The 12,220-nt window shown below is 36.7% G+C and overlaps 1 protein-coding gene across 1 annotated transcript; it reads right to left on the bottom strand.

Moving 5' to 3' along the window:
• Window positions 1–7,284: 7,284 nt before the first annotated feature.
• DEFB106B (defensin beta 106B) lies at window positions 7,285–9,795 on the bottom strand. Its single transcript, XM_037812789.1, has 2 exons — window positions 9,747–9,795; window positions 7,285–7,445 (listed from the first exon to the last, which is right to left on the bottom strand). Exons 1-2 carry the CDS (start codon window positions 9,793–9,795, stop codon window positions 7,285–7,287), a joined length of 210 nt encoding a protein of 69 aa, XP_037668717.1.
• Between the last annotated feature and the right edge of the window lie 2,425 nt (window positions 9,796–12,220).

The following is a 12,220-nucleotide window of genomic DNA, read 5'->3' as shown; positions in this document are numbered from 1 at the left end:
CAGCCACGTGCTTTCCCATCTAACAGAGGTTTCCTGGATGCCATCAGCATTTCTTCAGTGAAGGTATCTTCTTGTTGATGCCTTAGTTTGGACACTTTTATGGACTTAGGATTGTAAACTTGTAAATAATTAAGCCCCCTTTATAAAAGCCAATCCATTTCTGGTATTTTGCATAATGACAGCATTAGCAAATGGGAACAGGCTCCTGACTCACTCCTTAAACCCCAACCCTGTAGAAACTGCAGAAGTAAGAATGAAGTTGATGGGTTACAGGACCAAAGTACTTTGAGAAATGCTTAGAAGTGGAGAGGAATTGTTTTACAGTAAGTGGAAAGAAATGATAGCCCAGAGAGGAAAAGGCAGAGGGAAAGATAGATTTATTATAAAGATAAGAATGCCTAAGCTTCAGAGACCTTCACTTGCATGGTCCCCTTTCAAGGTCTTGGGAGTGGGAGATATTAACAACATATTCATGAAGATGTATATTTAGGTAAAATTTGAAAAATAAAGTTTACTAACTTCAGTCAGATGAGGTCGCTGTCTCTTTGCTCTCTGATGTTTCCTCCATCACATTTTCCCTGGCATTGGATTAACTGCAGGTCCAGCAAAAAGGAGGTTGAGATAAGGATATGTTTAGTTTTAGTTTAAAGGAATATAATTAGATGGTTGTCAGTCACCTTTGTCTTTGTTAAATTATATCTTGATGTCCCAGCCTAGGACTGGATTCCAGGAATACTTTTATTTACTGCTATTCCCTCTCACTTTGCATGATGACATGAAGATGCAGAGCCAGAAGTCATATTGTATATGCCCTATAGTAACCAAAACCAGAAATATGTAGGGAGTGGAAAAGACACAATACTGAAATATGTGAAGTCAGAAGCTAGTCTGTATAAACCTCTTCTAGTCATCAGACTTGCAAAATTGTAAGTGGAGGATTAGGTTCTTATCAATGCCTAGTCAAAGTGGAAGGTTTCTCCTGTGTGAATATACCAGATAGTGTTACTCATAAAATCATAAATGCATCATTCATTAACATTTTACATACATTTTCAAATGAAATTAGTAGAAATCATTCTATACATTGTTACCATTTTTTTTTCAGATAATAAAAGCAGTAATTCACTGAGAGGAAGAAGTAAATTTTGAATAGAGGCTATGAACACTCTCTTGGATTACATAATAATCCAATTACTAAATGTGCTTGGATTGGGTAATAATCCAATTACTAAAGAGGCATGAATCATATTAATGTGGGGAAAAGATGCATACTTTTGCTGATTAAACACAGAATACAGAAATTGACAAAGATAATATAAGGCTCATACTATGCCATTATGACAAAGGCTTAATGAATGTTGCAATTTCCAAATGCATTCTAGATATCAGTCACTACACATGAAAACTTTCAGCTCATATAAGAAAAATATTCAAATAATTTCTCCAATTAAAAAAATCCTAAAAGTTTGTATGACATTATCAATTACAATTGTGAAGCTGAAACTTCAATAAACAATCAACAATAAAATAATTCAGTCAAGAGCACTAGAATGAAAACTGAATAGTACATCTATTTTCTTTATACAAAATGATGCTAAAAATTGAGAGAAAATATGCAGTTCAGTTCAGGAGAAAGTCTGTCATTTCTACCTATAACAAGTAATAAGATAGTCCTTTCATGACAATCAATAATAAAACTGGTCAAAATGTATGAAGCATTTGTTAAGGCATTTGATAACAGGCAGCACAAGATGCGATCCCTCAAGAGAATGGAAATTAATGAATTGAACCTACACAAGGATTGCCCTGGCTCTCTTCCTGGGGGCAATTCACAACTGTGGCACAGGGAGCTGGAATCCAAGCAGATCATGGTTGTCTCACTAGCCTGAGAGCAGAGAACAAAAACTGAGTCAGCTGAAGTGGAATCTGTAGCGAAATACACCAGAAAGGAGAAAACTTTGCAAAAATGGAAGTGCAAGAAGTAGACAAATAAAAGGATACATTTAAAGCTGGTGTGCATTTGTGAGACTACCAGATGTTTACCAGTGAACAGCTGCTATGGGTTGACAGCCGTACAGAGATTCTAGAGGTCAGAGTAGTGCTGGAGAAACAAAATGGACAAATGGAAAATGATAAAGATTCTACACTTACACCCAATCTCTTCAATAGTTACATTAAATATAAATGCTCTAAACACGCCAGTGAACTTGCAGAGATTGTCAGACTGGTTAAAAAAGCAAGACCAGCTGCATGCAACATGCAAGAATTGTGCACTACATATACAGACACAAATAGACTGAAAGTTAAAGCATGGAAGAGGATATAGTATGCAAACAGTAACCAAAGGAAGCTGACATTACTATATTAATATCAAATAATGTAGATTTCAAGACAAAGAGGGTTACAAAGACAGGAAGACATTGCAATCTGAATTATGCATGCACCTAATGAAAAGAGCTCAAGAATCATGAAGCAAAAACTGACAGAAAAAAATAAACAAATCCACATTCATAGCTAAAGGTATTAACACCAATTAATTCATAAATAAATTAAAGTCAGTAAGGATATAGAAATCTGAAAACACTGTCAACCAACTTGAGCTTATTAATATTTACAGAACATTACAACCAACACCTGCAGAATGTATGTTCTTTTCAAATATGCATTGAACATTCAACAAGGTATACCATGTGTTCTAGTTTGCTGAGGCTGCCAGAATGCAAAACACCAGAAATGGATTGGCTTTTATGAAAGGGAGTTTATTTGGTTACAAAGTTACAGTCTTAAGGCTATAAAGTGTCCAAGGTAACACATCAACAATCGGTACCTTCACTGAAGGATGACCAATGGCGTCCGGAAAACCTCTGTTAGCTGGGAAGGCATGTGGCTGGCGTCTGCTCCAAGTTTTGGTTTCAAAATGGCTTTCTCCCAGGGCATTCCTCTCTAGGCTGCAGATTCTCAAATATGTGACTCTTAGTTGCACTTGGGATATTTGTCCTCTCTCAGCTTTTCTGGAACAAGAGTCTGCTTTTGACGGCTGTCTTCAAACTGTCTCTCATCTGCAGCGCCTGTGCTTTCTTCAAAGTGTCCCTCTTGGCTGTAGCTCCTCTTCAAAATGTCACTCTCAGCTGCACTAAGTTCCTTCTATTTGTCAGCTCATTTATATGGCTCCACTGATCAAGGCTCACCCTAAATGGGTGGGGCCATGCCTCCATGGACATTATCTCATCAGAGTTATCACCTATAGTTGGGTGGGGCACATACCATGGAAACACTCAAAGAATTACAATCTAATTAACACTAATAGGTCTACCCACACAAGATTACATCAAAGATAATGGCGTTTGGGGTTTACATTCAAACCAGCACAGTGGCCATCAGAAAAAATGCCAAGATGGTTCAGAGAGTTCCCATAAAATCTGTACTGTTTCCCCCACTATTAACATCTTACATTAGTGTGGTACATTTGTTACAATTGATGAACCAATATCAATTCACTATAATTAACTGAAACCCATGCTTTATTTAGATTTCCTGGTTTTTACTTAATGTCCTTTTCTGTTCCAGGATCCCATTCAGGATACCACATTGAATTTAGTTGTCTTGTCATGTCTCCTTTGGCTCCTTTTGGCTGTGACAATCTCTGAAACTCTCCTTGTTTTTAATGCTCCTGACGGTTTTGAAGAGTACTTGTCAGGTATTTTGTAGACTGCCTATTAATTGGGAGGTAGCTGACATTTTGCTCATGATTATGCTGGGGTTATTAGTTTTGGGGAGGAAGATCACAGAGGTAAATTGCCAAGTTTCTCACGTATCAAGGGGACATAGTATCAACATGTTGATGTTCACCTTGATGATATAGCTGAGATAGGGTTTGTTAGGTTTCTCCACTATAAAGTTAGTCTCCACACCTCCTTTCCACACTGTATGTTTGGAAGCAAGTCACTATGCACAGCCCACACTTAAGGAGTGAGGGTGAAGTATCTACACAAATTATTGGAATTCTTCTGAAGAATAGTCTCCTCCCTTATTTATTTATTTATTTATTTATTATCAGTATGAGGCCAAGGATACTTATTTTATACATAGAGTTATAATCCAATATTACTTTATTTATTTTGTTGCCAGATTAACTCATCTTTGGTTATGGGGGGCTCTTTCAGTTGGCTCTTGTGTCCCTTTGACACCCCTATCATTATGTTGTGGGATTTTTTTGGTTGATTTGTTTTGTTTTATTTTTAGAATTTCCATATGTTCTGGCACTACAAATTGCTCCAGGCATGTCTTGTATATTTTCTGCCCTAGTCTTAGAATCAGGCATTTCTCCAAGGAGCCTCGGCTCCTCTTATTGGAGAATAGTATTAGAAGCTAAGATCTGGACTCTAGGTGTGTTCATTGCTATTGGAGTGTCATTGCTTCTAGGCCCTCTCAATTGACAGGGCAAGAACATATTTATGTGTATTTTAACCTGTGTACATATGCAGATATCTATAATTATTTTTATATGTAACCATCTGTATCTATACTAATCTAACCATGAGTTCATAGTAATGTCTCCAGCTCTAATCCATTACCACATGGGTCATTCCAACATTACAATATCATACAATATTGTTTCATTACCCTAACCCATCCCCTGTGCTGCATCTAATCAATTCCAGGCAATCACTGATCTTTTTACCATCTATAGTTTTGCCCTTTCCAGATTGTCATATAACTGGAATCATACAGTACGTAGAGTTTTCAGACTGACATTTTCACAAGACAATATGCATTTAAGATTCATTCATGTCTTTTCATAGCTTGATAGCTCATTTCTTTTTATTGCTGAATAATATTCCATTGTATGGAATCAATTCACCAATTGAGGGGTTATCTTTGTTGCTTCCACGTTTTGGTGATTATGAATAACACTGTGATAAACAGACATGTACTGGTTTTTGTGTGAACATAAATTTTCAAATCAGTTTAGTAAAATCCTACAAATTGATGTTTGAGAAAAGTGCAAAAGAAATTTGATGGGGTAAATATAGTCTTTTCAACAAAAACTGCTGGAGCAATTAAACGTCCATGGGCAAAAAAAAAAAAGGAAAAGAAACAAGAACCTTGACCTAGCTCTCATACATTATGTGAAAATTAACTCAAAATGGTTCACAGACTTAAGTGTAAAATGTAAAACTGTCAAGCTCGCAGAAAATAATAGGAGACAATTAATCATCCAGAGCTCAACAGAGTTCTTAGTCTTGACATCCAAAGAAACCATGATTCATAAAAGGATAATTGATAAATTGGACTACATCAAAATTAAAAATTTTGGAACAGCAAGACATCCCAAGAGGATGAAAATATATGCTATAGACTAGAAAAAGGATTTGCATACCACATATACAAGTGATAGATCAAGAATATATAAAGGATTCTCAAAATTCAACAATAATCAAACCAACACTCCAATTAAAAATGGGCAAAAGAAATGAAATAGACATTTCACCAAAAGGGATATACAGATTGCAAATTAGCACATGAAAAAATGTCCAACATCATTAACCTTTAGGGAAGTGCAAATTAATATCACAAAATACATGTGGCATACAAATATTACAAAAAATACACACCTATTATAATGATTAAAATAAAAAATAGTGACAACACCAAATTCTGGCAAAGATCTGGGGAAACTAGATTACTGTTACATTGTTGGTGAGAATGTAAAACAATACACCCAGGAGAAGTTTGACATTTTCTTAAAAATATAAGTATGTACCTCCCATATGACTAGAAACTGCCTTATATTTATTTTTTTCAGAGTAATGAAAACTTATGTTCACTCAAAAACCTGTATATCTGAATGTTTATAGCAGATTTAGTCATAATAATGTGAAATAGGAAACAATCTAGATGTCCTTCAGTGGGCGAATGGTTAAATTGTAGCACATCTGTACTATGGAATGTTACTCAGCAATAAAAAAGAACAAACTATTGATGTGTGCAACAACTAGGATTAATCTCCAAGAATTATGCTGAGTGAAAAAATCTAATCCTCAAAGGTTATATAACATTCTTGAAAAAACAAAATTATAGACATGGACAACAGATTAGTGGTACCAGGACTTGAGGAAGGTGTGGCTCTTAAAGGGACACATGAGGGATCCTTGTGATGGCGGAAATGTTCTGCATCTTGACAGTATCACTATCAATATCCTGGCTGTGGTATTGCACTATAGTTTTGAAAATCTTACTATTGAGGAAAATTGGGTAAAAGTTACAGGGGATTGCTCTGCATTAAGCTTTACAACTAGCATGTGAATCTACAATTAGCTAAAAACAGAAAGGACAATTAAAAAGTGTTTGTAATTTTTTTTTTTAAATGGTGATTGATTCTAATAGGATTGAGTACATTGACCTTGAGGAAGAAGAGGGAAGTAAGGCAAGATTTCTGACCCAGCAAGGAACCAAAACTGAGTCTTGAGTAACGGAACATAACAGGGATGCCTTACTGAAACTAGGTAATATTACAAGTCAGGAGGTAATCTGGCAGTTACCCATTTCTTAAGGAAAAAGTAGAAAGTCAGTATGAGAACCAATATCCAGGTTAATGGAACTATTGGCAATCATAGAGATATTTACAATCTCTTTGCCCATCAACAAATTTGGTGCTGGATTTATGGGTAGGGGACAAATCCATAGGAAGGATTTAACTGGCTCTAATTTTAGGAATGAAACCAAGATGATAAATTTAAACAAGAGTGAGGCACACTAGAATCCTTGATAGATTAAATTAAAGCACTTCACTTAACTGAATTATTCCATGGTCTGTCTGTCTATCTATCTATCCATCTATTTATCATTAATATAACTATCCATTAGCTATATGCTCATTTTTCTATCACTTATCCCTTCCTCCTTCCCTCCCTCCCTTCCTTCTTTCTGTCCTTTTTCTTTCTCTCTCTCCCTTTCATCTCATCAAGTAGGTTGGAGCTGACTGCCTGAGGGCAACATGGACTAGGTTAATGGATTCATAGCCTTTTCTACTCCCCCTTTTAGAAAAATATCAGATAGCTTTAGGACAATTCCTTTACCACAAATTTTTAGAAAAAAAGAGGCCAAAAGAGAGGGACTATCAAAGTAAGCAAGTCATGTCCACCTTCTAAATGAAGTGTGTGACAATTGATAAAAGACAGTCATTTACTTTTATTGAAGTATATCTCCTTACAGAAGAGGCCAGAGACCAGAGTGAAAATAAGAACAATCTCAGTTGTTTTTGATGCTCTGAGAAGCATGTCTTCAGACTTGATCATTTTTGTCATTCTTCCCACATGGCTGGAGTGTCGTACAGCATTTCAGAGTCTTCTGGCAGAGAGCAACAAGTTCTTCATTTTTCTGACAAGACTTCACACATTTCCCTTTAAGGTTGTAGCATCTCTCATCAAAAAATTCATTCCTGGCTACACAAGGAAAGAAATCACCTGGATTAATTTTCTTTTCACATGTATCTGGTTATTGGGTACAGTCGTACATCTAATTGGTGAAGATTTCTTTTCAAGTTGTCATAGAGAAAAAAGGAGCAGGAATATATTTTTCTCCCAGTATATGGATTAGACTGGGGGTAACAGATGTGCTTTGGGAAATGAAGCTATTGTTCTTTTGTTATAATCTGTGGGGGTAACTATCAACTTGTTCCTATAATTACCTCCAGAATCAGTAACTTCTTCAATGCACTTTCAAACACTGCTGCATGGTGGTTGTACAGGAAGACCCGAGATTGAGAAGACAAACTAAGGCTGATGTAAAAAAAGATAAATACATAAAAAGGGAAAAAAATTACCACAGTAAATTGAAATAAAGAAATTGTTTACAAAGACTCAGTCTACTTTTTCCTGCACATTCCATCAAAATGACAGTTGTGCAAGGAATGTGTTCTAGAGCACTAAGGGAGAATGTTGAGAGTGACTCTCCAAGACTGTATAGTGCACATTGCATAGAACTACAGTTCTGGCCCCAGTATTTTATCAGTAGCATTCATAAGAGCTGCTGCTTTAAGTGCAGGACAAACAGCACATCTTTTCAGAATCAACATTTTTAGAATTGCCTAATAGGGATATATGTAATATGGTGTCTCATGTACAAAAATTGCATTCATTGTCAATATGTAAAGGTAGCCTAACTCACATATATATGTAAAACTTAAAACCAGATGGAATAATGCCAGCATATGGACTAATCATGTCTAGCATCAACATGTAAGGATATATACCCTGAAATTTCCAAGCTCAATGAGCTTTTGCCCCCTGTTCTACTAATGTTGTAAGACTTTCTCATACTGGAAGCACTGAGCTCCCTCTGACAAAACAAGAGCCCTTTCACTGGATCCTATTAATAGTGATGACCCAGGCAGCCTCTGGAAAAAGAAAGCATGTCCATGTCTACAAGGCTTCAAATGGACTATAAAAGATACCCACCTAGAGGTAATGCAACTGCATGCATCTGTGTGTGCACTCACATGGTGCATTAATAGGTAGGTTTCATTTAGCTATATTAGGTAATTTCATATTATATGATCTTGTATCTTTTTGATTACTTACAACATTGAGTATGAATAATAAAAAGGATATCTCTCTCAGTTTCCATATGTTTACATCAAAGCCGGTGTAATGAGTATAGCTGGTTCGCTGTCAGTCTTAGATCCTTGTACTTTTGATACAAAGGCAAGTCACACAGGCCTATCACAGGTTTACAGACATGCATAGCTGATGTGAAAATTCTCAGCCTCTCACAAGGAATAATATAGTACTACATTGGCACATTGTGCACTTATTGTTGATTCTGGGTGGGCTTTTCTTCAGTTCTCTATAAGAATAAGGCTCAAACGTTAATTTGGGGCAGGATCCAACTAGAGCTACCAGAGTTTCCCAAGAGCAGGGGAAAGTGAAAAGAGTTCTGATGTGGGAATGACATCCTAAGCTCCTCTCGTTGTGGCAAGATGGACTTGGGCTCAAATCAAGGCTTCACTCCTTCCAATCCCTATGACTGAGCAAGTTGTTTGACCTGAGTCTCAATTTCTGCATCTGTGAAGTGGACCTTCTAACTCCCACCCCCATCTCCAAAAATAGACCTAAACTAGAAGTAGAGCAAAGTTATCCTTAAAAGGATGAGCTTTGGAGAATTAAATAGATTTCATTATGTGAAATATTTATCACAGTATCTAGCTTATAGTATGTGATTAAGGAATGTCAGTTTAATTTGTATTATTTCATCTAGTGCCATGACTGGTCCATAGGAGATGATCATTTAATACATAGTTGTCTCTAAGTTCCATTCCTTTTCTCTTGCATTTCTTCGTATCTTTGTCTCTCTCGTCTGTCTTAATCTCCATCATAATTGTTTTTAGAAGGTCCATAGCCTGCTACCTGCTACCCTTGCTTTTAAATTTGCTTTTCTTTTCTGTTAATGTGCATGAGACTGGGAATCCACAGCCATTCTTCCTGGCATACCTTCATTTCTTCAAACCTGCTGACAAGTCAAATTCACAAAAATAGTGCATCCTAGACAATAATGGAAAATGCACAGGATTTCTAGAAAGGGCATTAGGGAAAAGTTGTCTCCTTAGTATGTGTTACCCTGCAAGGCTGCTGGACCCTGGGTGTCTTTGCATTACAGGGTTGTTCGCTCCAGGACACTCACTGAGGCAGATGCTCTTTCCGGGCCACCACCTCTGAAAACCTTCCATGCAAAGATGCTTATTTTACCTGGGACCAGAAAGAAGAGAACAGCAAGGAGAAAGAAGAACGTCCTCATGACAGGGGGTTCCTGAGAGATCAGCACAGTGTCCACGAGAAAGGGCAGAAGACATGTTCATTTATACTTTTCTCCAGACCAAATGACCATCTTGATCAGTGAAGCTTGTCAGAAATGAAGTATCTCCATGCTCTGATGAGTAGAACCCATAAACCTCAGTGGGTGTCACTCCCCCTAGGGTTTGTCATTTTTTCTGATTCTGGAAATTTCCCAAGATGAAAAATGGAGATGAAGGGAGGAGAGTGTAGGACATATGTTGATGACCAAGTATAGATGTACAAGGTAGAAGGAGCAAAAGATCTGGAGTCTGGCAGTTTGCATTTCTAATCTTGACCATGTTCCTAAATAGCTTCAATTTACTCATATGTAAAATGAGGGTAATTATAGAATATTGTAATGCACTGATTAAGAGCTGGGACATGGAAGTCAGACAGAATTTAAATTTCATCTCCAATATTTATGAACTCTGTAACTTGACAAGTTGCTTAATCTAAGCACATTTTTCATTATTTAGTTTTAAAATGTGAATCTTTACTATATTCTGCACACTTTGTAACATATCATCTCATTTAATCCTCAGACAATTCCCTGGATTCCTGTGAGCTTACTGGATGCTTCATTAAGATTTTACATATACACATGTAGCAGCCCCTGGCCTGGGCTAAACAGGACTGTGGAATTTGTCAGTCGCACAGCAGTCTCCATAACCTAGGCAGCCAGTGTTTAACCTATTACCTTTGTAAGTCAATAAAGAGAACATGGTCAATTAACCTTAAAATGTAACTGTAAAATGTGAAACGGGAAGTAAGCAGGAGGTGAGAAACTCTTTGGTCTCACAAAAGAGCAAGATGCAAATGTACCCAAGACCTCTTGCCATCAAATGTTAATCTCCTACTTCCTGGCTCCCAAATGACTATCACTCTTTTGGTTATCTACAAAGCCCTACCATATAATCTTCCTCTCCTTCCTGCATCGACCCCCCTCCCCCATGTCACAGGACCCTGTTCCAGCATCTATGCTCTCCCACCCTTAGGAATGTCTTTGTCTTAAATCCTTATAACCTGCTCTGTGGCTTCTTTAAGCACGCAGTCAACTTCCCTGTGAATGCAGTACCTGCCCGGCGAGAGAAAAGCCGTTTGATTTTTGCTGATTTCTGCCTCCCTGTGAGTAAGCCCCAAATAAAGTTCATGTCTCAGAAAATGCCCGGTGTCTTCTTTGGTCTTTCGCCTGGCAAAGCCTCTTTGAGCTGCAACAACATGTATATGTAATATATAAATTATATATGCATACATATATACATAATATATACGTATATACATATGGATGTATATACAGACATATATGAAAATATGTATATATACACATTTATACATATTCATAAATGCCCATATAGCTAGTATTCTAATTAACATGTGTAGATATCTAAATATTTCTAGAAATCCTAAACAAGAACAGTGACCTAAACTGTGTATGTTACTTCCTCCCACATGGAAAAACATGCTCCAAAAGTTACAGGCTCCCATCTACTTGAGTCACTCCTTCTTCTAATTTGGAGTAAATGAATTTAGAGGGTGGAGAGAAGGAGCTGAATTATACATTTCAATACTTCCCCCTTGTGGGATACAGAGTGGGATGCCTCTCCTTAAAAAAACATGAGATTTTGGAAATGAAGATCTGTCCTTACCACTCCATTATTATTATTATATCTAGTAAAAGTTGGAATACTTTGATAGCATTTGCTAAAATGATCATAAAGCCCTGAAAAACAACAAATGGTTGTTATGTTATTGAAAATATGGTTTCATATGTCATCTATACAAGATCTTCAATTAACTTCTGTATACTGATAGCAATAAAAGATTAATTATGTAAATAAATGTGAGAAAAGGGACAAATTTTTCTAACAGAGAATTTCAAATAATGGGTGTAGATACTTCCCCCTCCAGGAGTTGGAGATTAATTTCCCTTACCTTAAGTGGAAGCAATTTGCTTCCAAAGAATAGAGAGAAAAATAGAGGATAAACCTGAGCAACATTACATTAACCAAGTGAACAAGGCTAAGTCACCAGTGATTGGTCAGACTGATATCACATACACCCTGATAAGATATATGAAAAGAAAGGGCACACCACCTCTGTGATATTCTTCCCCCAAACCCAACAACCTAGTTGTAGTTGCTGTCTGACCTTTTCACCGTGTTTTACTGTATTTCATTTTATTTTTCTTCTATTATTTTTTAATTTTTCATTTTTTTCTCCTCTTCCTCTCTTTGAGGAATAAATGGAAATATCCTCATATAGATTGTGGTGGTGAATGCAGAACCGTGTGATTATACCAGGAATCATTGATTGTTTACTTAGGATTGATTGTATGGTATGTGAATAAAACTGTTTAAAAAATAGACAAAGGGATACAAGTGCTGGAG

This window comes from Choloepus didactylus, chromosome 20, assembly GCF_015220235.1.
Source record: "Choloepus didactylus isolate mChoDid1 chromosome 20, mChoDid1.pri, whole genome shotgun sequence".
Classification (NCBI taxonomy): Eukaryota; Metazoa; Chordata; class Mammalia; order Pilosa; family Megalonychidae; genus Choloepus; species Choloepus didactylus.
The sequence above is the reverse complement of the archived record's forward strand: the minus strand, read 5'-3'. Positions and strand labels throughout refer to the sequence as shown.

What these genes read in the sequence shown, in the direction of transcription:
- DEFB106B (XM_037812789.1), bottom strand. Translation starts at nt 9,795, where the DNA reads ATGAGGACGTTCTTCTTTCTCCTTGCTGTTCTCTTCTTTCTGGTCCCA. An exon ending in TCTCTTCTTTCTGGTCCCAG is followed by an intron (nt 7,446 to 9,746) that starts GTAAAATAAGCA and finishes TTCCTTGTGTAG; the next exon opens with CCAGGAATGAATTTTTTGAT.